Source organism: Arvicanthis niloticus, chromosome 17 (assembly GCF_011762505.2).
Source record: "Arvicanthis niloticus isolate mArvNil1 chromosome 17, mArvNil1.pat.X, whole genome shotgun sequence".
In the NCBI taxonomy this organism is placed as follows: domain Eukaryota; kingdom Metazoa; phylum Chordata; class Mammalia; order Rodentia; family Muridae; genus Arvicanthis; species Arvicanthis niloticus.
The window spans coordinates 12,243,584-12,269,644 of NC_047674.1; the positions used below are offsets into that span (position 1 = coordinate 12,243,584).

The following is a 26,061-nucleotide window of genomic DNA, read 5'->3' on the forward strand; positions in this document are numbered from 1 at the left end:
AGTCCTGTTAGTTGGTCACCACACTGTCATTGGGGGAGGTTGAAGGGAGTGGAGAAGGGGACAGACAGGCACCCTTGGACGGCCTCTTTGAACACTGTTCCTAATGTGTGTTCCCTTTTCCCACAACAGGTGATTCTGCCCTCTCTGGGGCAACTGCAGCTGCTGAACCACCCAACTCCACAGAGATGGCCGGGGCCTCTGTGAAGGTGGCGGTGCGCGTCCGCCCCTTCAACTCCCGGGAAATGAGCCGAGACTCCAAGTGCATCATTCAGATGTCCGGGAGCACCACCAGTAAGTACCGGCTGTAATGGCTACACCATCAACTGCTGGTCACATGGGACCATGCCTACTGGCCAGTCCCAAGAGTCAACCTAGCCTAGGTCTGGGAGTTCCGAGATTTCTTCATCCACATGGTGTATGGAGGTCCCAGGGCTTGCCCTAACATGACCACAGAAGAGGGATTGTGGGAACAGAAATTGTTCTCAGGTTCTGGAAGCCAGACATTCAAAATCAAGGTGAGGGCAGGGTGCTTCCCCTCCATACAGGGGACCATGCCTTCTGCCTCTCCAAGTGTCTGGAGGTTGTTGCCTGGCTGGGCTTGTGGTCACATTGCTTTTACTTCTGCCCACATTGTCATGTGGAACCTCCCCGCTCTCCGTGACCCTGTGTTCTGGTTGTTTGAGATGGAGTCTCAGACCGTATCTTATGCTGGGCTACACTGTAGCCCAGGCTGTCCTTGAACTATTATGTCAATTTCATATATTGTAATTCCAGGTTGGCCTGAGACTCAGGCACATGCCACCATGCCTGGATGCATCTCTGTGTCCTCGGGTGGCCTCTTTACAAGGATTTAAGGCATAACTTAGTTCAGCATGCCTCCACTTTCATCACGGTCTTAACCATCTCGTTTTCAAGCCTGCAGTCTCAGGAGGCTGAGGTGGGAGGATCACCTGACACTAGCTCAAGCTCAGTTTGGGTACCATAGTGAGGGCCTGTCAAAGAAAAAAGGATGCAGTCTCCAGATAAGACCACACCCTGAGGTTTTAGAAATATGAATGGGGGTGGGGGTGGGGGTAGAAGCCAACACTAACTCTGGTTATAGCCTTAGGGTTCCAGCTCCCCACTTTGTTCTTTGCTTTGATTATTATTTGGTCATGCCAGACTCTGACAAGTGGGAGGTGTGGTTTAATCTTGGGAAGTATGAAGCAGTAAACCAGGCAGGGGACAGCCCTCGCATAAGGCCAGGGGCATAGACCTGCCCCCCAAAGGTCCCATAGACAGCAGGATTTGATTTGAGGGTGGGACAGTCTCTGAAGCACTTGTCTGCTCATTATTTTATGGGGAAGATTTCTTAATGAGATGTGACTGACAGGCAGAGAGATTTTCCAGATCTGACAACCACACCCAGACTGGAAACAGTACTCAGCAGGACCTTCTGCCTCTGCAGTTCCTCCATTCCTCCACTAGGGGAGCTGTTAGTCTTGCTTCTGATTCCCTAGGTTGGCTGCGCTCACCTTGGGGTCCTCTGCAAATGGCCCAGTGTTTGAATGGACTTTGCTGATGACAGTCCACCTTAAAAAGCTTAAGTTTTAGGGTAAGAACCAGTCATCATCTCTGTTCAGGGTTGTCTGGGCTTGGTGGTCACGTGAGCCAGGGTCTCATGTGGGTTCTGTCCACTGTCTTCCACAAGCTTCTGCTAGTATAAACTGTACCCAATGGTTGGCACCAGCAGCGACCTACCTATGTGGTCCCTCCTCAGGGTGTCAGATGATGACGGGACTCACGGTGTTTAGCACCTGTGTAAGTATCTGCGCTATCATTTCCTGGCTCACAGGTGGCTGCTGGGGTGAAGGACTCAGATGTGTCTGTTTCTGCTTCCTTGGATGGCCACTAGGCCCACTGAGGGAGGAGGAGGAGGACTTTGGGACCACTCTGAGTGCCCCGGGCATGTTTCATTATTCTGTAATTGTCATCTGGGTTAATAATGCTGTTTGTCTGAACATTCCAGAGCTAGCAGTCACGTCATAAGTACATCTGTCTGTCTGTCGCTGACACAGCCAGCCTGGGCCAGTCAGTGGAGCTTGTGGGATTTATTTATGCTCCATTTCCTCACTATACAATGGAGCAGGCGACACCTCTTGGTTTTGCTCTCCTTAAGTCATACTTTATACTCAGGACACAGAGACGGTGTGGGCTCTGGGTCAGTCATGTCCTTCTGCAGGGACTCAGGGCAGGCTGATGACGGGCTGATTTTAAAGAATCATCCCAGGATGTGCCCTGACCTGAATTCCAGGAGCTCTAAGGATAAAGAGATAGGGACGGATGGACTCCACTGTACTCTTGGCTTACTTGCTATTGACCTTGGTGGGTCATCTCTTTAGACCTCAGCTCCCTGACCTATGCAAAGGAGTAATTGATTCTGGCTAGTCCCCACAGTCCCAATCCAGGTCACTTCTGAACCTCTACCCACACAGAGAAACCTCTGGGGTCAGGAGGCAACTGGATCTGCTTAGCACACACACCTCTGTCTGCTGTGTTCCTGGTTGCAGGGGGATATTCTGATTCTGAGAAAAGTGCCCAATTAACTTCTTTCTCTCTGCCACTCTGCACACTGTCCCCACCCCTGCTTTTGTCGTTCTTGCCGGGTGGCCACCCCTGTGCAAGCCCCACAGACCTGGTATTGTGCAACTTCTCTTGAAAAAGCCTGGCTCCCAGGGGCCCAGCCCTGGAAAGGGGTTGAAGGGATGGAGCCTTTAATGAGCTGGTCCAGGGATCTGGCTTCCAAGCCTGCATGGCCCCATTTCAACCCCCTCCTGGTTCCCCAGGACAGCCAGTTGCTCTCTGTCCTAATAGGCTCTGCTTCTATGAGAAACAGACTGTTGGGGGAAGGGTTGTTGGCACAAAACAGGCCTCTGCAGATTGGGCTGGGGGCTGTGGTTGGACAGCCAGGCCTGGGGCACTCTGGGATCGATGCCTTCTGGGCTATGTGAACTGTCAGGAATCTCTTCCCTCTCAGAAGTTTAGGTCCCATTTGTAATGAACGAAGACATTTCCATTAACACACACTGCAGGATCGAGGTGACAGGTTGTGGGAAGCAAAAGCAAACAGGGCGCAAGCCCAGATTCTATGCTTGGTGGGCTTATAGCTTGAAATTAAGATTTTTCCTCCCTATTAATTGCCTGCTACCCCATCTCCACTGAGCTTGCATCTCTCCTATGTCCTGGGAGGGTATCACTTCAGGAAGCTTAGGATCTATATAGGGTGTGAGAATGAGGACTCCAATACCAGGACCCCATCAGAGTCAGGGAGGATGGGGAGGTTGGAGCATCGAGTCCGGAGCTCAGGCCTGTCCAGGAGTGAGGATGGGGCCAGGGCAGGGAATTTGGGATTCCATAGTGGACCAGTACAAGAGATAAGGGAACAGAGTGGACAAAGGGTAGGGCAATGGTGTTGTAAACAAGGGAGTCTGGCCTCCTCAGGGTCTCAGAGGCCTAGTTCAGGCTGCACTGAAGAAGGTACCACAATTGCTTCCATGGCACCAGCCTCATCTGTGCTTGGATTCTGGCTGTGTTGAAGCCATTCTTCCTGTGTCACAGAAAAGGTCAGCTTGCTCTCCTGTCTCCTCAAGGCAGTCACAGTAGGGCATGAATGGCCAGTCGTTGTGTTCTCTCACTAGCCTTCCAAAGGCCCTAGGCTTGGAAGAACTCCAGTCTAGAGGCCTTGGTAGGGTCTGGGGAGAGATGGCTTCCAGTGACACTTGGGCCAGATGCTTGCCCAGAGCTTGGGAGCCATTGAGTTTGTTACAGCGGCAGAGGATCACACGTCCATAGGGTGTTCAGCTTCCCAGAGCTGCCATAACAAATTGTGGAAGGGCAGTTTAACTTCAGGAATGCACAATGCAGCCACTCTGCAGGCGGAAGTCCAAGTGTAGTCTCGTTTGAAACCTTCTGAGGCTGGGAGAGAGGATCTTCCCAGGCCCCCGCTGAGCTCATGGAGTGCTGATGGCTTTGGGGTTACAGAGGTCTCCACCTTTAGCATTACAGGATGCAATGTCCTCTCTGCATGTATGTGTCTCTAAATTTTCTCCTTTTGTAAGGACAGGAGTCATACTAGAACAGGGTCCATTCTGATGACATCACTTTAATAAACGCTATTTTCCATGACTCCTATCTCCTGTAAAAGTCACCTTGACATAACAGGAGGCTCACTTTGAAGTCGGTACAGGTTTTGGAGGACAGTTCAGTCATCACTCAGAAAAGGTGTCTTGTCTCTCTCCATATATCAGGAAGTCATCTTGGATGCAGGCTAGCGGGGTATGCCAGGATATTCTACCAGCAATATTGTGATTCTCACTAAGGAAAACTGGTCCCGAGTTGACAGAGTCCTGGGGGCTGAGGAGCTTTGCTTTCTAGACTTGATGGTGACTATGATTGGCCTATGTCCTTTATGGATGTGAGAATCCAGGGCAGGGTGTTCATTCAGCCTGGTGTCCTCAAGTCTGTATCAACACAGGTATTATGTTTCTGACAGTCTGGGGAACACAACCCTAGGGTACGGGAACCAAGTCCATGACCACTGAGCACAGGCGAGGCCTGTTAAGGATGGAAAGGATTGTAGGCTTTGTGTAGGTAATGCAGGCCTCCAGGGCTACTGGAGCTCTCTCCTGGGAATCTTCAACTCCTAGATGTGGGCTACAAGTTAGGGCTCACTCAGAATTTGTCCCTGACTGTGGGACTAAGATGCTGCTTCAGCCATCTAGGTCCCTGGGGTTGGGCTGAGGCCTCTGTGAAGAGGGAGGAGGAAGAAGACACTATGATACCTCAAGAGGAGCAAGTCAGGGGGTCGGTGGCTCATGAGCTCGGGTTGTAACAACAAGGATAGAAGACACTCACTGTCTGACAACAGGAGAGGAAAAGATTGTGATATCCTTGGCAATGAGCACATCTCCTGTAGGGTAGAGCACATGCCCCCCACAAATGTACAATGAACTGTGCAGGCATGAGAGGGCCTGCAGGAGATAGGACTTGGAATGTCACAGGGTGCCTAGACTTTAACTACTTTGGAAGTACAAATGTGTCAGGCAGGGCAGGTAGACCAGTAGGCTGTAGAACCCTGAACTAGGGGAGCTGGAGTCTGTAGTATGATTGTCACTAAAAAAACAGGTGTGGCCTGGTGGATCCCTCTGGCATCTGTGAATCCATCCCAAAGAGGGGCAAAAATCTAGTTTGCGGGCCTGACTGGCCTGGGACCCTCTGAAGATTAGGGTGTAGTCTGGATGACTGGGATTTCATTGCATAGAATTAATCAGCTCTATTATCTGTGTCACTTGCAGCCATTGTCAACCCCAAACAGCCCAAGGAGACACCCAAGAGCTTCAGCTTCGATTACTCCTACTGGTCACATACCTCGGTAAGTTGTGTCTGGGGAGAGGCAGGCTGGTGTTGTGTAAAATAGCCCAGCCCTGGTCTCAAGACCTCCCTAAGCTGCATGTTCCCCTATAAATGGGATGGAGACTCTACCCTCTTCACCTGGAGGGTTACTCTGAGTTGATCACCAACCTATAAGAACCAGATCCTTTTGTTCACAACTGTGACCATCCACTGTGTTTTCTCCCCCTTTCCGAACTCAGAAATCCCCAAGCTGAGCCCTATCTGTAAGATCCAGCATCCAAAAAGCTGAAAGATGTGGACTCTGGGGTCCTCCCTCTCCAGCCCCCACATCCAGTCCACATCAAGCCCTGCCCATGTTCCACTTCTCCCTGGATTCTTCTGGAAACATGCCGCTCATTCTCTAATCTCTCTGGCCTTTGCCTCTCTGAATAAGGTCCCAGAATTCCCCAGTACTATTATTCCCTGTTCAGTCCTTCCTCACAATTAAGCCCTTTGGCTCGACCATGCTGTTTCTCTGCCTGGGGAATCCTCTGCCCTCAGGATGATGTCCTGATGCCATAGGTCCCTTGACTCCTGAGCCCTGCCTCCTTTTAACTCTAGTTATTGCTAAACCTGTCACTGTCACATGAACCGGCTGGGTTGAGCTCTTACCTCTGGGTCTTCATACATACTGTTCACTCAGCTATGACCTCTTTGCCCTGCCTCCCTCCACTACCCAGCCACCCTCTGTCTCTCATTTGTGACTCAGAGGACCTCTCAGGAAGCTACCCCAGTCAGGATTAGTATGTACATTTCACCTCAAGACCTTGTCCCAAGTTGGGCGCTGAGGACTCAGGCACGGTTTCAGAGCCCATAGCCTCCTAAGCTACATCACTTCTCTCTGCAGCCCGAGGACATCAATTATGCCTCTCAGAAGCAGGTCTACAGGGACATTGGGGAAGAGATGCTGCAGCACGCCTTTGAGGGCTACAACGTGTGCATCTTTGCCTATGGGCAGACGGGGGCCGGCAAGTCCTACACCATGATGGGGAAACAAGAGAAGGACCAGCAAGGCATCATCCCACAGGCATGGCTGGGGCCTAGAAAGGAGAGTGGGAGGTGGCCTGAGAGGAGAAAAGGGTAGGATAGGAGGGAGGTAGAATGGCCTGGGATGGGCTGTGGGAGGTGGTCAGCCTTTGAAGGTACCTAATGGGGGCATATCACAAGATAAGGCACTGGCTGAACAGATGTTCTCTGTGGGGGCTGTGAGGACTGGGGGGAAGATGGCAGGTGGCCTAAGGTGTGACCACATTCTTAAGATACAGATGGCTCCTCAGAAGGACTAAAAATCTGACCTTTCCCAGCCCTTGTCTCCTCCCCGTAGGAGATCTCAGAGTCTGGCCAGCACTTGTCCTGGTCAGAGATGGAAGAATGCTGGGTCATTTGAGGAATGGTGGCCCCGCCCTCTATGTGGATGAGGACAGGGTTGCACACAGATAATCTAGGGAAGGGTAGATACTAACCAGGGGGCACTAGAGTATGAAGACTGGAGTCTTAGATTCAGGCCTTTAATTGGAATGTGCATTTTGGAGGCACCAAGGGCCTCTGGCCACACAGCACCCTGCCTGGGTACAAGGTGCCCACAGTATCATGAGAGGCAGGGCTCTAGGTCACCAGCTCTCATCAGCTAACGTGTTTTCCTTCATCTTTGAAGCTTTGTGAAGACCTCTTCTCTAGAATCAATGACACAACCAACGACAACATGTCCTACTCCGTGGAGGTAGGACACCCTTCATGTCGCCTGTTTACCAGTGTAGGTTTGGGGAGTTCTAGATGTGGTTGGCAGTGCTTTTCTGACCTAAAATGAACATCTATTCCTGTCACTCATCCACAAGATGACTGTCTGCATCCCCACATGGGACTTGGTGACTCAGAGCTCAGGGGTGATGGGAAGTTGACCCCTCGCAGGTGTTTATGGCATAGCTCCTTATTCTACCCAGTACAGGGGCAGACACCACAGAGCCACAAAGCCTGGGCTATACTGTGACTGAGGTAACCACAGGGGCTTATGCTATGTGGCTTGGCTTAAGATGGCTCTCAGTGGGAGAGGACTGGGCAGATGGAAGTAGGCTGATTCTGGCTCAGTGTCCTTTGTGTGCTCTGCTCATCATGCAGCCGCTGTCCTGCCTTGGGGTCCCTGAGGGTGTAGCTCCATCCTGTAGGTCAGTTACATGGAGGGAGGACTGGACAGCTGGAGGTGGGCTGACACCCACACTCACACAGAGACCACGGGCTGGATTCCCTATGTGCCCTACCCAGAAATCAACTCTCTGCTCTGCCACAGAACCCAGCCACAGGGCTCTGAGCATGTAGCCCTGCCTCACTTTGGGGGTCCTGACAGCATAGCTCAGCCTCACTTGGGGTCTTAATGGTGTTGCTCTGCAGGTCAGCTACATGGAGATTTACTGTGAGCGAGTCCGAGACCTCCTGAACCCCAAGAACAAAGGCAACCTGCGTGTGAGGGAGCACCCTCTGCTGGGGCCTTATGTAGAAGACCTCTCCAAGCTGGCGGTAACCTCCTACAATGACATCCAGGACCTCATGGACTCAGGGAACAAGGCCAGGTATGAGGGATGACTTGTTCCTCTTGGCAACACTCTTTCCTCTGGTCTGGTCCTCGGAGCACTGCTGACTTCACCTCATGATAAGTCAGTGTGGTGGCTCCCAAGAAGATGAAGGACCTCATGTGGCCAGCCGCTGAGGACACATAGCCCTGGAGAGGCGTTGGCTCCCTCCTGCATGAGGGCTGCTCCTGGGCTGAGCGTATGGGCTGTGTGACTCTAGCCACACCTCTAGCAACGGGGCTCTGGCATCAAGGCCAATAGCTCTGAGGCAGTTTCTGTGCCCAAGGGCAGCTGTTCTGTCAAGCCTAGATCTAGAAACTGTGAGGGTCATCATAGTGGCCATAAGCAATCTGATACTCCCTTTAGTCTGGGACACTGTTTGCCATGATGGTCCTACTGACTGACACACATTGGTTGCCCCAGGTTGCTTAGGTAACTGCCTTCAGCTCCTGAGGGTGTGTGTGTGTGTGTGTGTGTGTGTGTGTGTGTGTGTGTGTGTGTCCCCGTGTCCAGAATTACCCCTAATAGTCCCTCAGGGTTGTTCATAATAAAGCCTCTCAGTGCGTGTAAGACTGTGACCTTTGCACACCAGAGGTGGGTTCTGAGCTTTTGCTGTGAACTCCATCTTGGGAGATTCTGTGAGGTTCTTGGCAGGTTGGGACGGTGTTGGGACCAACCCCTACCTGTCTCTGGCAGCCTCGGGCACTTTATCCTGAAGAGCCACATGGTTGGCTCTTGTTACCACCTGTGGACTTTTGCTACTGGGGACATGGCACGCTCTTTGGGCTCCCCAGAGTGGCTGGAGGAACACTGAGATGGGTGATGGATACTTACCCCTTCCAAGGGGGTGTCCCCACATCAAAGCCTGTAAAGACTTCTGTCCAGTTGGGTGGTATTGATTCTCAGTAGCAGGAAGCATCTGAGACACTGCACCCCCAATATGCACGAAAGCATTTGAGGGTTGAACATCTCTATAACTGACTAACAGGTGGAAACTAGGCCTGAGTTCTGGCAGGCAGTGTGGTCACACTCAGGTTGAGGAGTGAGTTCCAGTGACCTAGGTGAGCACACTGTACCTCTGGTAATGCTCACTCCTGACCCCTGAGTAAGGGATAGATAACCTCAAGCAGCTTCCTGCTCCTAGGACTGTGGCGGCCACAAACATGAATGAGACCAGCAGTCGTTCCCATGCTGTCTTCAACATCATCTTCACCCAGAAGCGCCATGATGCAGAGACCAACATCACCACAGAGAAAGTGAGTGTGTGGAGTGGTTTGGGGGAGCAGGTTCCACCTAGGGTGGTAACTGTAGCTGGGCCACGGGTGGAAGGTTACAGTGGTGTTTATGAGCCCCTGATACAGGCTAGCAGGGCAGAGTCTCTCACTCTCCTGGAGAGATGGGGGTCCATACTGGGAACAGGACATGTTGTGGGCAGTGTCTTAAGCAGAGTGCCTGTGCTAAGGGAGCACAGTCCTGGCATTCCCCACTCCAGATATCCCTTCTACAAATGACACTTTGGCATACTCAGTGGATCAGAACACGGTCTGGGTGTTGTTTCTTGGAGTCTTATCTTAATTATTCAATCTGCGGGCTTCTGGAAGGATACCAGAGTCGTTCGGAGCCTCTTGTTGGACTCTATGTCCCTTTGCCTGAAGGTCTTCCTGTACAGTCTCTCAATCTCCTGGGGAAAGAGCTCTGTAGAGGAGACAAGTTGGGTCCACATCAGTCCCTGATAGTGCTGGGGACACCTGGGCCTCAGTGTGGTGCTCCCAACTATGTTCCCATGAAGTAGTTAGAGCCTCAGAAAGGCAGAGACGTCTAGGGACACTTGAGACGACAAGATTTCACTGCCAGGGTTTCTCTGAGATGGTCCCTCTTGTCCAATATCTGGTCAGGAGAGGCTGTGCCTTCCTGGGGTCATGTGACTGACTACTTCTCCACAGGGAGCCTGGCCAGGGCCCTGGGAGGCAGCTAAGCAACAGCTAAGGCCTTTTGTGGATCTGGGTTCAAATTCAACCACAGATGATCAGAGACATCTGTGAAAATGGTTGACGATACCTAATTGAGTCGACTTCCTATACTGCCATATAGAACTCCTGGTCCAAGGAGGCAGGGTCACGGGCCGTGTGCGCAGCTTCAGAAGAGGTGCCTAACTGGGATAGAACATCAAAGAAGCTGTGAACGGAGATGAAGATGGAAACTAGGGCCGTCAACGATGGGAGGACGCCAGGGAAGGGTGTAGCCATAGCTCCTCAAGTAGCTCATCAGACTGTCCCCAGAGGGGCAAGACGGCCCTGCAGCAGCCTCTCCTCAGAGGCCCCGCAGCAGGAGATTGTATCTGATGCATCATCTATCATTTCAGGTGAGCAAAATCAGCTTGGTGGACCTGGCGGGCAGTGAACGAGCCGACTCCACAGGAGCCAAGGGCACACGACTCAAGGTATGGTCAGACTCTCACAGCCAGAAAGAGCAGTGAGGCCCAGAGGCCCAGATGCCCAGTGTCCAAGCACGTGCTGCTCCACGGAGGGCTGGGCAGGAGGTCTGCTTGGGGGTGGAGCAAGGTTGGGCTACCTCTAAAGACAAGCCTAAACGGGAATGGGGAGGTGGGTCCATGGGCCGGAGCCTTTGGTGTTCAGTAGGCAGACCGCCAATCTTCACACTCCAAATCTTGTAAATGAGGACAGACACCAGCCAGAGTAAGCTCACAGTGTTCTTCACACTCAATACTTTCTGTTTCCCACCCCAGAGGAGGCAGACTGTGAGATGGCAGTGGGCCGAGCTGGCTAGCCTGTGCCCTGAGGGCATAGCCTCTTTGGAAATAATCTAGCATGTCAGGAAGGAGTGTCTTTTTTGCTTTTCTGAGTGTCACCCACCTTTGACTCACATTCTACTCTGTTGATTGGGAAGGGCCTCCTTAATGTACTGTGTAGGACGTGTGGGAGGTTAACGTGGGTGCTGGTGGGCCTCTGACCAACTGCTTGCCCCAGTCTCCTCTATGCTTAGTGATCTCAGAGATCAGCTTCAGGGCCTAGAGCCTCAGCCCCATGCCACACAGATCAATCCCCAGAAGATCACGTTAGATCAAGAGGCTCCAGGTGCCACCCACCGTCCTGACCACCTTTCTCTACACACAGGAGGGGGCCAACATCAACAAGTCTTTGACCACCCTGGGAAAGGTCATCTCTGCTCTGGCTGAAATGGTGAGTTGGCTCCAGGCTTCTGGAGCCAAATTGGTGGGATGGATTAGAGAGATGTAACCCTCACCTGTCCTCGGGGGAAAGCTGGGTATCTTTCACACATGTTCTAGACTCTGTTTTTAGAAAGGTAGCTGGGGCTCAAGGGGGAGCCCAAGGATGGGGCAAATTCCATAAAGCTGAAAATGAGACATTGTTAGAATGTCCTCACCTGTAAAACAGGGATGATACGCCCCCTTCATCACCGCATGTCAACAGTACTTACCTTGGCTAGCATCCTTATGGATGGGTTAGCTCTGACCATTGTTGGTCTGGTACAGGCCGTCCTCTAGAGGGAGCCCACAGTCCTTGGAGGTGAAGGGCTGAGTTTGAGGTGCCTTACAGTGTCTACTCACTGTGACACCCAGGGAAAGATTCTAGAGACTTTATTTATCCTATTCTGGAATTCTTAAGAGGACACAAATATTACTGTGAGACACCAGCCTGAGTGGTCACACTCTTATTTGATTTACCTGCCATGACCAACCTAGGGTGGCCAGCTGTGTCTGGGCAGTGAATGACAGATGCCTGGCATGTACTCAGGCATCTGCCTACAATTAGTCCCTCTAGAGCCAGCCTGTCCTCTCTGCCCACTCTATCCTTGGACCGTAGCCTTGCTCCAGGTTCTTAGACTCGTTCTATCCTTTCTTTTTCAGGACTCTGGACCCAATAAGGTAAGATGATTTCTTTAGCTTCAAGGGAGAGGGGTTGGAAGTGGGGTGCCCAAGCTGGGAGGTGGTGGCGCACACCTTTAATCCCAGCACTTGGGAGGCAGAGGCAGGTGGATTTCTGAGTTTGAGGCTAGCCTGGTCTACAGAGTGAGTTCCAGGACAGCCAGGGCTACACAGAGAAACCCTGTCTGGAAAAACAAAAACAAAACAAAACAAAACAAAAAAAAGGAAGTGGGGTGCCTTTGACCCCGCCCACTACTATGCTAGTCTCAACAGTAAAGCCCACACTTCATTCATCCACTTAATGAAGAAACAGTGAATGCATGCGCTTTGGAGCTGGGACCTGGGCTAGCAGCCAGGTCTTGGGATGAACAACACAAATCTGGCTCCACAGCCGGGAGAGGCACAATAAACAGAAACCTGAAAATGTAATTACACGTTGGGGTGAATTCATGACACAGGAGAAAAAACTGGCCTTCAGTGGTGGCCCCAAAGTGAAATTCTTTAATCTGGATGGATAGAAAGCTTCACAGAGAAACGTGAAGGGCCCAGCCAGGCAAGTGGGTTTGACATGGAGTTGGAAGGACTGGTATGAGCTACTGACGCAGTGAGAGGCTGGTGTGTGCAGGGAAATGTAGGAGACGCTGAGGGACAATAGGAAAGGAGGCAGGTGAAGTGTGTCGAATTATGTGAGCAAGTTCGTGAGAAGGTGGAGCTGTGTCAGGGAAACACAAGGAGCTGTGCAGGCAACTGCGAAATACTACACGACAGACTACAAGGAAGTGTGAGGAAGTGAGAGCAAATGAGGCTTATGCTGGGCGGAGAGATACAGAAATCGCTGAGGAACTGTCTGGAGATTTGTTTGAGGAACTGTGAGAAACCTTGCGGGGAAAGCCCGAGGCGCTTGGTGAAGAACTCTGGCAGGGACTGACGAATCATGTGGATTTTGAGAAACTGTCTACGGGGAGGTGTGAGGCCTTATGGGAAGATGAGATGGAACTAGGAAATGTGGGGAGCTTCGTGGCAGTTGTGTGAGGTGCCATCAGGAGCTTGGATTTTGTCGGACTGTGAGAGGTCTATGGGCAGTTTTGAAACAGAGTAAGAGTTTTAAAGAAACGGAAAAGAAGCGTGTGCATGTGCTTTTTCCTTTCTCGTTGCTGTGACAAAATCCCCAACATCAACTTGAAAAAGGAAGGGGGCTGCAGAAATGGCTTGGAGCATGGAGGTGACCAAGCACGACCACTTGAGTTTGATCCCTGGAACCTATGTGCTGAAAGGCAGCCAACTCCCATTAAATTGTAATCTGACTGCCACATGTGTGTGCACATGAATGAATGAATGAATGAATGAATGAATGAATGAATGTTTTTAAATGGAGAAAGGACGGGTTGATTTTGGCTCACAAGTTGAGGATATGGTCCATGGTGGCAGGGAAGAGATGGTGGTAGGAACTTGGGAAGCAGACGGTAATGAACGCTGCAGCTGAGCGGTCTCCTTTTCACTCAGTCCAGGACCCCAGCCCTGGAAGTGCAATGGAGTCACTCATGTTTGTGTCCAGTCTTAACTCAACTAGAAGCTCCGTCACAGACATGCCCCAGGATTTGTCTTCTAGGAGATTCTAGGTTCCTTTCAAGTTGACGGTATTAACGGTCATGCTGTGGCCTGTGAGACTCTGAGGACCCAGGAGGTGAACTTTGTGAGAAGCCAGGAAAGGGCATGAGGAGCTCCCGAGGAAGTGTGCCCAAGGCTTTTGAAGCTTTGTGTGAAGAATTGTGGGCAAGTTAATTATGTGGGCAACCGGATGAGCAATGGGAACCACGGAGAAATATGTGAGGGAACTTTTGAGAATCTGTGTGGGGAAACTATGTAAGAAACTGTATGAAGAATTGTTTGAGGAACTATGAAGGATTTGGAGAGAATATGAACAGTGGAACTTTGTGGGGGAAATGTTACTGATTGCATAATCACTGTGTGTGTATGGTGTGTGTGGTGTTTGTGTGTGTACGTATGCTGTGTGTGAGGTGTGTGTCTGTCTGTGTGTGGTGTGTGTGTAGTGTGTATGGTGTGTGTGGTGTTTGTGTGTGTACGTATGTTGTGTATGAGGTGTGTGTGTCTGTGTGTGGTGTGTGTGGTGTGTGTGTGTGTGGTGTGTGTGTGGTGTGTGTGTGGTATGTGTGCATGTGGTGTGCATGATGTATGTGATGTGTGTGTGGTGTGCATGTAGTGTATGTGTGTTGTGTTTGTGTGTGTAGTATGCATGAAGTATGTGTATGCATGTGGTGTGTGTGGTATGGTGTGTGTGTTATGTGTGCATGTGGTGTGCATGGTGTGGTGTGTGTGTGTATGTGTGTGTGAGAGAGAGAGGGAAGTGGGGTGGAGAGAGGGGGAGAGAGAGACTTATGGACACTGTGAAGACTGCATGGGAAAACTGAAAAATGGAGAGTCAGCCATGTCAGGGATTCTGTGAGGGAACTGTTTGAGGAATGGTAAGCTTTTTAGGGAAAAAGCTGTGTGAGAAACGGGGCGTGGCTGTGGACTGTGAGGACTGTGTGAGGAACCAGAATGGAGAGTTGCAGAACTCTGGGGACCTGTGTGCACTGCCGTCAGGAGCTACTTGAGGAAGCATGTGTTTAGCTGTGAGAGACTAAGTGAGGAGAGGGAGACAGTAGAGGACCTCTGGGAACAGTGACTAGCTATGTGAGGGACCGTGATGGAAAGAAACTTCTAGGAATGGAGTGAGTTTTTAAATTTCTGGTTGAGGAACAGAACCTAAAGATGAAGCAGCTGTAGACAAGGAGACATGGCCGGGGTCTGAGGACGATGTGAGGTCTTTGGTCCAGTTAGAATCTGACTGACTGTGATTTAATAGGAGGCAGTGCTCAGTGAGACTTGATGTGGACCATACTCCAGCATGAATGGAGAAGGGGAGGGGGAGATGACCTGGTACAGTAGTCAGCAGAGTAGAAAACCAGTGTAGCAGCGATCCAGGCTTGAGATGGCAAAGAGAGAGCAAGCAGAGAGTGGTTGTGGAAGGAGGCAGAGATGACTGGACAGGGGCCGCCAGGGGATGGAACAAGAACCATAAGAGTCATGGGGGGTTTCTGGGCTCCTTGGCTGAAGTGGCCGAGGTGTGAAGAGTGTAGTTTGAGGAAACAAGAAGTACAACATATGACAGAGAGAGAGAGTTCAACCTCAGGAGCTAGAAGTTTAAAAACCAAACCAGAAATAGTTCTTTTTCTCGTACTGAGTTTCCAAAGGCAAAACAGAAAGTGTGTGACGTGGGTGAGTTTTTTTGGGGAAGGGCCCTCCTACCTGTTGCTCACAGAGACGTCCGTGCCACAATTCTGAAACCCACTTTGACAGCGTGGCTTAAGGGAGCACATAGGGAGGGACCCATGGCTCCAGCTGTATATGTAGGGAAGGATGGCCTTGTAGGGCATAGGTGGGAGACGAGGTCCTTGGTCCCACGAAGGCTGGATGCCCTAGTGTGGGGGAATTCAAGGGCAGGGAGGTGGGGGGGGGTGGGTGGGTGAGTGGGGGCACACCCTCATAGAAGCAGGAGGAGGGGAGATGGGATAGGGGGTTCCTGGGTGGGTGGGGGGAATGGGGAAAGGGGATAGCATCTGAAATGTAAATAAAATATCCAATAAAAATATAAAAAAATTTTAAAAATACAATAAAAAAGAAAGAAAGAAGCGATTTTAAAAAAAGAAGAAGAAGAACAGTTCAAATTTTCTACACCTGTGAGGTAGTGGATCTCGTCCTGGGGATCAGCCTAAAGAACAATGATGATCTGTGTCTGCACATGAGAAAATGTGACAACCCTTGAGATATTATCTGTGTGCTTCCCTTGGAGTGGAGGCTCCAGGGGACAGGGGTTGTGTCTGCTGGCCATATCAGGTGCTCAACAAACAATTCTTAGACAAACACGCACCATAAACTGTAATAACAGTAACTTTGTATCCATAATTAACACAACTATTAGCTCGCTCACAGAATGTCTGTAAGAAGCCAGGGTCAGGCGTGTGGAGGATGTCTATGATGGGAGAAAACACAGGGAGAGCAGATTATTAAGGGAGGGACTCAGAGTTGACTTCTGAGAGACAGGAGAGACTGGGTGGACATTGGGAGAGCATCACTAGTGGCAAAAAACATTTCACCCTGCTCGAAGGGGTTGCTGTCCTGGCAGAGTGGGGGGAAGACACAGTGGTAAATGCTATCAAAACTCCTGGGCTTGCATCCAGTTGAGTGGCCCAGACACAGCAGGATGGGTGAGGGAGAAGCCAGAAAGACGTACTAGCTTAGCCTTGAGTCCAGCCCAGATAGAAGTAGCCTGGAGGTGGCACTGCAGGATTCAGGTGAAGTGTGGGGTGGCACTGAGAACATTCCTTTCCATTCCAGTAAACTCAGGGTTGATCTTGTATGTCCCCACAGAACAAGAAAAAGAAGAAGACAGATTTCATCCCTTACCGAGACTCCGTATTGACATGGCTTCTCCGGGAAAACCTGGGTAAGCATGTGCCCATTCCCTGGTCACTGGGTTCTGACTTCCACTCTGAGCTATGCCCATCTCCGTGTGGGGAAAGAAACATTGCTTAGCCACAAACGAGGCCTCTTGCCCTTTATGGCAAGTCCTAAGTAACCCCAGAAGGGCCAGCTGGTTCGCAGTATAGCCTGTTCATTGCACAGCCCTTCTTCAAGGCCCAGGGCAAAAGTAGGTGACCCGAAGCGAGTCTGGGGGCCCAGAATGGCCCTGAGAAGTCACAGGACACATGCCCTGGTGTCTACCTATGTGAATAAACTTGTTTGTGACACCTGAACACATTCCCACCCTCTCAGGTCCTTTAGTTTTGTATAACAGGGACGTGGCATAGCCCCTGATTCTGAGAGCCCTGCTCACTTGCTGGAACTTCAGGAGCTGACATTAGTCCTCTTGCTGCCTGAGTTCTGAGTTGGGAGAGATGATGGAGGGATGAAGGCTGTTGGATGTATAACATGGAACCCATCTCTTCCACAATAACCTTAGGGTGCTCTCTGGATACATCAAGGCTGAAGAAGCTGACACTCTCAGTGATAAATTTTAGGTGGGACTCTATGGCATGTCACAGATGGCGATACTGAGATCCAGCTCAGGCCAACATCACATGTTATGGAAGCCCCGACTATGTGGGAGCCTGTAGGGGCAGATAGGCCCAAGTGAGAGGACAGGAGTGTTGTCACAGTTACCTATTCCTTCACCTGAGATGAGACCTAAAAAGCAGGCTACTGAAAACAGGCCCACAACCAGTGGAGGAAGGTCTCAGGAAGAATCTCCTGATAGACCATTCTTGGTCTGCACCCAAGCCATTCTCTCCTCACCATCTCTGCAGGAGACTCACTGGAGAACCACACCTCAGGGATGTGGTCCAAAGGACACAGTTCTCTGAGGTCAAGCAGACAAGAGCGTAGGCATGCTTGGAGCACGTGGCAGTCCTGAAGACTGAAGCAGGAGCAGCATGTAACCCTGTCAGGACTGCTGAGCCTACTGACCCAACAGGATTCACTATCCAACACTCAGACCATGAGCAGCCTGAAAACCACTGTTTCTCCCTTGAGTTACTGTCCACTCTAAGCTAGGAATCTGACGTTAAACATCAAGAAGGACAGTATTTCAAGTGGGAATGAAAAAAAAAAAAAAAACCAGTGGCCACAAATCTTGGATAAATACCAAAAACAAACAAACAAACAAACAAACACCACAAACTCTCCCTGGCGTATCTCTGCTATAGAGGAAATAGTTTGGAAATGGCTAATGAGAAATTCAGTTTCCTTTGTGGGCTTCATCCTCTCCACCTGTCGCTGCCGTAAGAGGACCTTGTGCACAAACTGGTTGTCTTCCCATAGGTGGTAACTCAAGGACAGCCATGGTGGCAGCCCTGAGCCCTGCGGACATCAACTATGATGAGACCCTCAGCACACTGAGGTATGTTTTGCAGGGGGCCCTGGGGTAAGAACATGTCCTTCCATGCTTCAAACTAAAAGCACCAGCAAAAAGGTGTTTTTTTTTCAGGGAGCATTCACCGGGAACACTGAGGTTAGCAGTAATTGTTTTGGAACTCCAGGGTATTTGTGGGCTATGTATTATGTTATGTCATATCATATATCATATCATATATTATCCTTATTATATATAATATATAGTAGTATATATTATCCTTTAGGGTACATTTCAGGGCTGGAGGTTGCCGAGAGCTCTGTGGTACCAGTCTGGAAAAGCCATACATCTGGCTATGGAAGTGAAGACTACTTTAGCAAAAGAGATCCAAGTAGCTCTCCCAAGATCCCCCCACTATGGGCTGGGCATCCTGGGATGGGAACCCTGGATGCAGAAGGCAGCTTTATTGGCTGAGTTGGGGATGCTTGGCCTCTCTGGGGTATACACTTTCTGTAGGAAGTGGAGCCTGTGCTATTCACATGCGCTTCTGGGAAGACAAATAGCATGCTGATCTGTGACACACATGTGTGGCCATTCTAACATACACATGCATTTTGCACCCCTGTTCTCAATTTGCCCTCTCTACCCTGGACTACCAGATTCAGGTCCAAGGGTCTCAGTATGAGGTAGGACAGTAATCTGAGCCTTGAGTTCCTGCACCTTAATTTTCTTGTACCTAGGTAGACAAAGCAGGCTGGGCTATCCTATCTGTAGGTCTTCCCTGGTCTGTGGTTCCAGAGGCTATCCTCTAGGGCAGTAGGGTGAGTTCTCATTCTGCTAGCCTAGGTCAAAGATTTTCTCCCCAGCTGCTTGCCAGGTAGAGTTCTGAGCACCCCTGGGCCTGCTATGTACACCGATTCCTCAAGCCCTACATCTCTTTTGCTGCCCAGATATGCAGACAGGGCCAAACAGATCCGCTGCAATGCCATCATCAATGAAGACCCTAACAACAAGCTGATTCGAGAACTGAAGGATGAGGTGACCAGGCTGAGAGACCTGCTGTACGCCCAAGGTCTTGGTGATATCACTGACAGTGAGTGTCTGTGTTAGCCAGCCCTGGGTAGGGCAGGGGCCTCAGACTCAGGGATCTTTTGGGCCTCATGCCCACTCTCCTGAGGCTGCCTCCTACTCATGGCCTGCTGGCTGTAACCACAGTTGTCAGAAAGTGTTGAAGTTGCCCTGAGTCTCATCCCTCCTCCAGCTCCTGGGCAGAATGCCTCGGGGTGGGAGGCCTGGGTGGGCAAGGATAGAGCCAGGTTTTCTGGCCTTGGCCTGGATGGATTGCATGGTTTGGGTTTGGAGCTGGCCCAAGCAGGCCAGGGAGTGTTTCCTGGAAGCCCACAGGCCAGCTGCAGTTTCTGGGATTTCTGTGGGTTCTATGTCAGTACACTGAAGACTCCTTTATCCTAAGCTATTCACTCTGTGAGATGGGTACACGGACCCTTGGGAGACAAACAGCTCTGTTTCTCTGTCTCTTCCTCCCCTGCCTGCCTTCCCCATAGCCAACACTGTGCCCGGAGGACCCAAATGTGTGTATTCCCCACTGCTGCTCTGCACCCCGCTTTCATCCCAACCATGGGGGCCACAGGGCAGCACGGGTGGGGAGGGAGACCACACTAACCCTTCTACCTTCCCTACTTCAGGGCTGTAAAGCGACAGCCCCCCCATCGGACTACCTGCTGGTACATGGGGGATTGCATCTGCCTCCCAACCACATTCCTGGTTCATCCCTGTCTGTGTGGGAAATTGAGGCAATAAGTAGACAGAGGGCAGGCAGAAGTGGCTAGGGCTGGACTCCTGAGCGCTCACCGACCTAGAAAGGTCATATCTTAGAGCCTGAGGATTTGGAGGTCCAGAAGGTAATGTTATCCTGGCTCCTGGCCTAGATTTACCTCTGCCTGCTCCTGCTCCAGCTATCCCCACATCTTGGTCCCTGGAAGTTTTTTGAGGCTGAACATAGCAATGGTTGCTGCCAAGTCCTGTCCCACAGTGTCTCTTTCAACTTGAGACCTGGATCCTTGGGGTTTGCCTCCCAAGCGCCCCGTGCTGTCCTGTGTTGGCTGCCGCTTTGCTGTGTGTCTGCTTTTACTGGGAAGGGCCTGGCGCCTCTCCAGGTGTCACAGCCCAAATCCCCATCTTTAGGGGTGATGGAATTCTGGGGTGGTGGAATACTCGAGTAGGGGCTCCCTCAGAAGTGTCCTTTATGCACCTTCTCCTCCGGGTAGCCTTTGGGACCATTCTGGGTTCGGTGGGATGATGAATACAGCCTGGCCTGCAGCAGAGGTACAGCCTATCACAGAGGATGAGAAGGAACACTGGGCTTTAGGGAGAAGGGGTGCCAGTTCCTGGCCTCCAGTGCAGGAGAGCTATGAGGTTGACTAGCAGGCATGGGCCTTGGATGCAGGTACCGGAGCTGCAAAACAGCCCGAGCCAGGGGGAGCGTAGAGCAGAATGTGGTGCAGAGGGGCTGTGGGTGTTGCTGAGGGATGAAGAGGGGGCCTGTAGGTCAGGCAGGCAAGTGGCAGGGATGAGGGTAGCAGGAGATCTCGCATGCGCTTGTCCTGGGCAGCTGGGCCAGGCTGCTGTGCCTTGCCTGTGTTTCCCAGTTCTTGCCTTCCCCCTTCCCCGCCTCTTGCTTTTCCCCAGCTGCTTTTTCTTCTCTCCTTCTTTCTATCTTGCCTTCTCTTCAAGCCTTAGACACGTCCGAGCTCCACAACTGTAGCCGTAATTGTGGTGGGGCCGAGCTAAGCCACGCCCCTAACAATCTCTCCACAGTGACCAATGCTCTGGTGGGCATGAGCCCCTCATCTTCGCTCTCAGCCCTGTCCAGCCGTGCGGCCTCTGTGTCCAGTCTCCACGAGCGCATCTTGTTTGCTCCAGGCAGTGAGGAGGCTATTGAAAGACTAAAGGTGAGGGCCACTGGTCCAGGGCACTCCTGGGTGGGTGACGGGCATCAGCCTTTAGGACAAGGTAGGCTTAGAGACGTGAGGAAGGACTCTAGCTTGTGAGCTCTGGACACCAACCCACCCATGTGCAGCCTCACCTCCCAGGAATGGAGTAATATAGAATCACAGAAGTCTTAGGCATGGGGCCACCCTGGTACACTGTGCCACCCACAGCAGCCAGAATAGCTAGTCGCTGAGGCATCAGGCAGTACAAGGTTCAGATAACGGCTTCTGGGCAGTAAGTGCCTTTGAAGGTTCTTGAACCTCTCTGGGTGGTCTTGACCCTAAGTGTTTAGGGAGGGCAGTTCCAGTGAGGATTGCCAGGCACAGGGTTCGCACTGAGTCTTGAAACTGGGTGAGCTGAAAGCAGTACAGAAAGCAGTACAGAAAGCAGTACAGAAAGCAGTGGTTGTGCAGTGGCTGGGATAGGGATGTCCTACCTCAGCAGGACCCCTGGGGTGCCATTGTGGGTCTCAATAGCTCTACCTGGCATCCTGCAGAGCTGTCTTTACCAAGAGAAGAGGTGGGTGTTCACACTGAGCCACTTCCAGGCTGGCTGTTTTTCCTCTCCTATGTGTTCCATGGTCCCCAGTGCTGGGCTTGGCTAGCTCTGTGTTTTCCAGCCTTATACTCCCTCTGAACGCAGTGTCTCCTGCACAGAGAGCCCAGACCCCGGGGGCACTGAGGGACCAAGGAAGCAAGGGACAGAGGGGAGTGTGAGGGGTAATATAAGGTGAGCAATAAGCAAGGAGCACAGTGCTCCTGAGGTCGGGGACAAGTGACCTACTGGAGACTTGGAGGCCCACCTGAAGTATGGGGGCCCTCTAAGACATAAGTGGGAAGGAAACAAGGGACAGTGCCATTGATGGAAAGTGCTGCCGTACCCTGGGAAGAATTGTTCTGGTTGGGAGCTGCTTTCCAGTGCTTTGCAGGAGTGTTTGCGCTGTCTGTCTCTCTCTCTCTCTCTCTCTCTCTCTCTCTCTCTCTCTCTCACTCTGGATTTGTTTTTCTATTCTTGTTCTGGGGAGTGTTCACAGGAAGAATCATGTTAGCCGTAGTTCACCTTGGGCTCTCAGAATCTCACACGCTGGGATGGGAGGTACCTGCAGTTTGACCCCTAGCACTCTGCAGTCCCTTTCCAGCTCCCCTGTATCCTTTGACATCCCCTGCACGCATGCACGTCCTGGGAGCTCACTGTGCTCCACCTCACTCCTCAGGAAACAGAGAAGATCATTGCTGAGCTCAATGAGACATGGGAGGAGAAGCTGCGGCGGACAGAAGCCATCCGGATGGAGAGGTGAGCTGCCTGGAGTGGGGGCGTACCCAGAGTCCTGGCCTCCAGCCCTGGAAACCCAAACCCTGGGGGGGAGGGGGGGTACATCCTGGCCATGGGACAAATCTGTGCTGTCTAACCCAGGCAGCTAATCTTTGGCCTTGGCCACTGGAGATTGAGACCTTAAAGAACAGATCTCTGGCTCAGCACAGTTCTACCAATGGACACTGCCCAGACATTGCTGATAGTTCCTGGTTGGTTGGTGGGTCAGGCAGGATGAGGCTAGCCTCTGAGCTTGTGCTGACAGCAGCTCTGTCTTCCAGGGAAGCCTTGCTGGCTGAGATGGGTGTAGCCATGCGGGAAGATGGTGGCACCTTGGGTGTGTTTTCTCCCAAAAAGGTAGGAGCTGGGCTATGGTATTGTGCCAATGTGGTCAAGGTTGCACTATCTCAGGTGGAAATCAAAGCAGGAGGGGCATTCCTGGGGGGAAGGTGTAGTGGGATAGGGTTCTGACTCAGACATGGGTTAGCCTTAATCAGCCTTTGTGTAGTGGGTCATCCTGGTGGCTGAGTAACGTCACATGGGTGTCTGAACTGCCTGAGGTTTGGATTGATTCCCTTAAGATTAGAACAAGACTTGGGAATGAGGCTCAGGCTGGAGAACTGAGTTTTTGCGGATCTACCTTCTTTCTGAGTTTATGCTGCTCCTGGAAACTTCTGGCCTTCCTTCCCAGAGCAGCTCCGGTGGCTGCAAGGTAGACAAGTGAACGTCCGTGAAGATGGCACTGGTCCCTAGCCATAGCCAGTTTCTAGGCCTCCTTTGTGTTAAAGAAAGGCTGCCTTAGGAGAAGCAGAGTTAGAGGTCTGGGCATCTGAGAGCCAGGGCCAAACACCTGTTGGAAAGCCTCCCTAAAATCTGCTGTCCTGCCTTGGAGTGAGGGTGCATGGGAACAAAGCATCAAATGATAAACTGAGGTGGCAGTTTGGGGGATAGAGAGGTTCAGGTGTCCCTGGGAACTCTAACCAGGCCATGCAAGGCACCATAGGTTGGTTCACTGACCACACACAGAGGGGTTCCCTTAACTTGTCCAAATGTGAAATATAGTATGTCAAAGAGTCCCCCCTTCTTTTTAGCATTATACATATCCCTGTCTTCCAAGTCCATTGTACCAAATTGTTCCTAGATAGACTAGTTGAGGACGGTCACTGCTGATAGCCAGAACTCTATACTGGGTGTACTTGGATTTACAGCTTAGTGTGGCAGTGGTTCACCCCAGGATACCCTGAGGAAAACATGAAGCAATCCCATCCTGGCACCTTTCCTCTGTCACAGGATCTTTGCTTGGGACATGGGTATAAGATGGCTCCTAAGAAGCTCGTGGGTGGGGGAGGGCTGAGGCAAGAATGATCTGGGACAGGAGGCAGAAGGCAGTTACCAATGTGTATGGGAGATAGGAGACAGACACCATGACCTGGAGTTGGGAAGCTAACATACAGGTCCTGGGTAGCCCAGTGGTAACTCCATCAGCTGGTTCTTTCCAGGCCTCCAGGAGACTCTTCCTTGGCCAGGGTCTTCATCCTGCTTGGTGATAGTTTCATTGGAGAGTCTTTAGTTCCCAGGTTGACCCCTGGAATTAGTTTTCTGGAGCCTAGAGCTCTTGGCATAGAGTGCAGGGCCAGCTCTGGAACCAGCCCGTGTCCTACATGCCCAGGACCCATCTAAGGGTTACCTTAGATTCCATCTAAGCTTTACCTGGGGTCTTTCAAGAACTGAGGATTATGACTCCCAGAGCTCCTCACAGCTAAGCTCTTCACAAAATACTCACACGATCGCCCCACCAAACCTGCTATTACAGTCAAGATGGGCTGAGCCTGGGCCCAGAGTGTTCTTTGCCCTTCATTTTTCCTGACAAGGAGCTGCCAATCTGAGCTTGGGGCTTTGGGGTTTTGGGTGCCCTATAAAAGATTCTCTGGGGACATTTGTCCTCCATGTCTCTTTTCTTCTCTGCCAGGATGGGAGCAGGCATTATGTCCCTAACAAGCCCGGGTCTAGGAGAGTAGAGGACAGGTAGGATGATCACTGTGAGGATTCTCCTCCTCTCTAGGAGAGTAACCCTTCTGTTTCTCTCCAGACACCTCATCTTGTCAACCTGAATGAGGATCCTTTGATGTCTGAATGTCTCCTTTACTACATCAAAGATGGTGTCACCAGGTAGGGACTAGATGGGTCATCAGCTGGAGTGAAATCACAAGATGAAGGAGCTAATCACCCTCCCCTGCCAGCCTGAGTCTAGTGGGTGGGGGAGTGTGGGGCCCCTATTCCCACCCTCCTGCACTGGCCCCCATAAGAGCTGAGTTGGGTATCAGCCCTGGGTGGCTCACAGTGCTTTTTCTAAACTGCTTTTGGGGACCATCTGGATTTCCTTGTAGCTGGGCTGCACTGGTGGTCTCTTGACCACTCTCACTTCCCATGTTCCTGTAGTACATACATCCTGGTATTTAAAAACAACAAAAGAAACAGCTGGGCATCCCTGGGAGGCTGCATGTAGGAGTACGCCAGCAGAGTGGGTGTGCTGGGGCTCTGCTTGCCCTGCTTGCCCTGCTGCCCCCCATGGTTCTTCAACAGAGTGGGCAGAGAAGATGCAGAGAGGCGGCAAGACATTGTCCTGAGTGGGCACTTCATCAAGGAGGAACACTGTATCTTCAGGAGCGACTCCCGAGGAGGGGGAGAAGGTAGTGATGGTGTGCCCCCCATCCCCTCCACATTCCACTCCCATCCTGTTGAGCAGGCTTCGATAAGACCTAGTGGGTCAGCCCTGGCTGGGGGATGGGAAGCCAGCTTGAAGGCTGGAGAGCAGGGACATGGTGGGTTGCTGGGACAAGGAGAATGCTAAGTATGTAGTGATGTGTGTAGGCGGAGGGACAGAGAGCCACATGCATTGAGCCCACTCTAGGACTGAAGTGGTTTTATAGGCGTGCTCTCCTCTTGGCTGGGGAGAAGCCGTCTATTTTCTTTGCCTGCCCACTACTGCCGTGCAGAAAGATGGTGCTGCCTCAGTGCTGGGTCTGCTGTGTTGATGTGAAGATACTGTCCATGCCTCTGAGTACAGGGCTAGCGCCCAAGGCAGAAGACATCTGACCATCCTCGGGCCTGTACATCCATTACTGAATCCCTGTCCAACTTAACTACTTTGGAATGGAGGCCCTAAATGGTGGCTGGGACAATTGTCACTCCGAGATTTTCTGTCCATAAATCCCTTTTTCTCTCCTGTGCAGATGAATCAAAGAGGTCTAGGACCTCTTGGGGACATGTTAGTCACTATTTCTTATTCTTGCCCACTTATAGACCTGAGTAAGAACCAGAGAAGATAAGCCTAGCATTGCCTCCCCAGCCTTGGCTTGGGCCCATGTGTCTCCTTCGTGATATTTTCTCCTTTACTAAGTGGATAGGACCCTCTACGGGGTCTTACTCATGATCAGATTCTGTGGCCATGAATGAGAAGCTTGACTCATGTTTACCAGGGTCCAGGAGAGCTGAACCACTGAAGTAATGATCTCTTACACTGCCCCTCTTCTCTATCTTGTAGCCGTGGTGACCCTGGAGCCCTGTGAAGGAGCAGACACATATGTCAACGGCAAGAAAGTCACTGAGCCCAGCATCCTACGTTCAGGTACGGATAGGAGCTCTAGGGGACTTCAGGGTAGATGAGGCCTTTGTGCTCATCCTCTCCTGGGCACAGTTTGCTCCCAGCAAAAGGCAGCTCTGCAGTTCAGCCCCTTGAGACCCTCCAGTCCCCCAAAATTGGGCACTTGAGTCCTAAAGTTCCTGGACCTGAGACTATAAAAGTAGAGGAGCACCCCCCCCCCCCGAATGCTTAGGAATGTGTAATAATGCATAGGAAATCAGGATGGGAGATCCTGAATGGCCACTTTGATGGCTTGGCTCAGGAGAGAGGACAGGAGATAAATAGG

The 26,061-nt window shown here is 51.4% G+C and overlaps 1 protein-coding gene across 13 annotated transcripts in view; it reads left to right on the forward strand.

Moving 5' to 3' along the window:
* The window catches only part of Kif1a (kinesin family member 1A), an 87,292-nt gene that overhangs the window by 19,538 nt on the left and 41,693 nt on the right, over nucleotides 1-26,061 (forward strand). For 7 of the 13 annotated variants that reach the window (XM_034521524.2, XM_034521525.2, XM_034521526.2 and 4 more), the window contains exons 2-20: nucleotides 130-291; nucleotides 5,334-5,410; nucleotides 6,278-6,457; nucleotides 7,085-7,150; nucleotides 7,816-7,994; nucleotides 9,139-9,250; nucleotides 10,357-10,434; nucleotides 11,129-11,194; nucleotides 11,884-11,901; nucleotides 16,333-16,408; nucleotides 17,782-17,860; nucleotides 18,763-18,905; nucleotides 19,375-19,401; nucleotides 20,648-20,781; nucleotides 22,035-22,114; nucleotides 22,414-22,489; nucleotides 24,222-24,301; nucleotides 24,716-24,822; nucleotides 25,677-25,760. In XM_034521524.2, the coding sequence (XP_034377415.1) occupies nucleotides 186-291; nucleotides 5,334-5,410; nucleotides 6,278-6,457; nucleotides 7,085-7,150; nucleotides 7,816-7,994; nucleotides 9,139-9,250; nucleotides 10,357-10,434; nucleotides 11,129-11,194; nucleotides 11,884-11,901; nucleotides 16,333-16,408; nucleotides 17,782-17,860; nucleotides 18,763-18,905; nucleotides 19,375-19,401; nucleotides 20,648-20,781; nucleotides 22,035-22,114; nucleotides 22,414-22,489; nucleotides 24,222-24,301; nucleotides 24,716-24,822; nucleotides 25,677-25,760 (1,768 nt within the window). In that variant the 5' untranslated portion in view covers nucleotides 130-185. The remainder of the gene's footprint in view (nucleotides 1-129; nucleotides 292-5,333; nucleotides 5,411-6,277; nucleotides 6,458-7,084; nucleotides 7,151-7,815; nucleotides 7,995-9,138; nucleotides 9,251-10,356; nucleotides 10,435-11,128; nucleotides 11,195-11,883; nucleotides 11,902-16,332; nucleotides 16,409-17,781; nucleotides 17,861-18,762; nucleotides 18,906-19,374; nucleotides 19,402-20,647; nucleotides 20,782-22,034; nucleotides 22,115-22,413; nucleotides 22,490-24,221; nucleotides 24,302-24,715; nucleotides 24,823-25,676; nucleotides 25,761-26,061) is intronic. The other 6 variants (XM_034521527.2, XM_034521528.2, XM_076914725.1 and 3 more) reach the window with 1 other exon arrangement.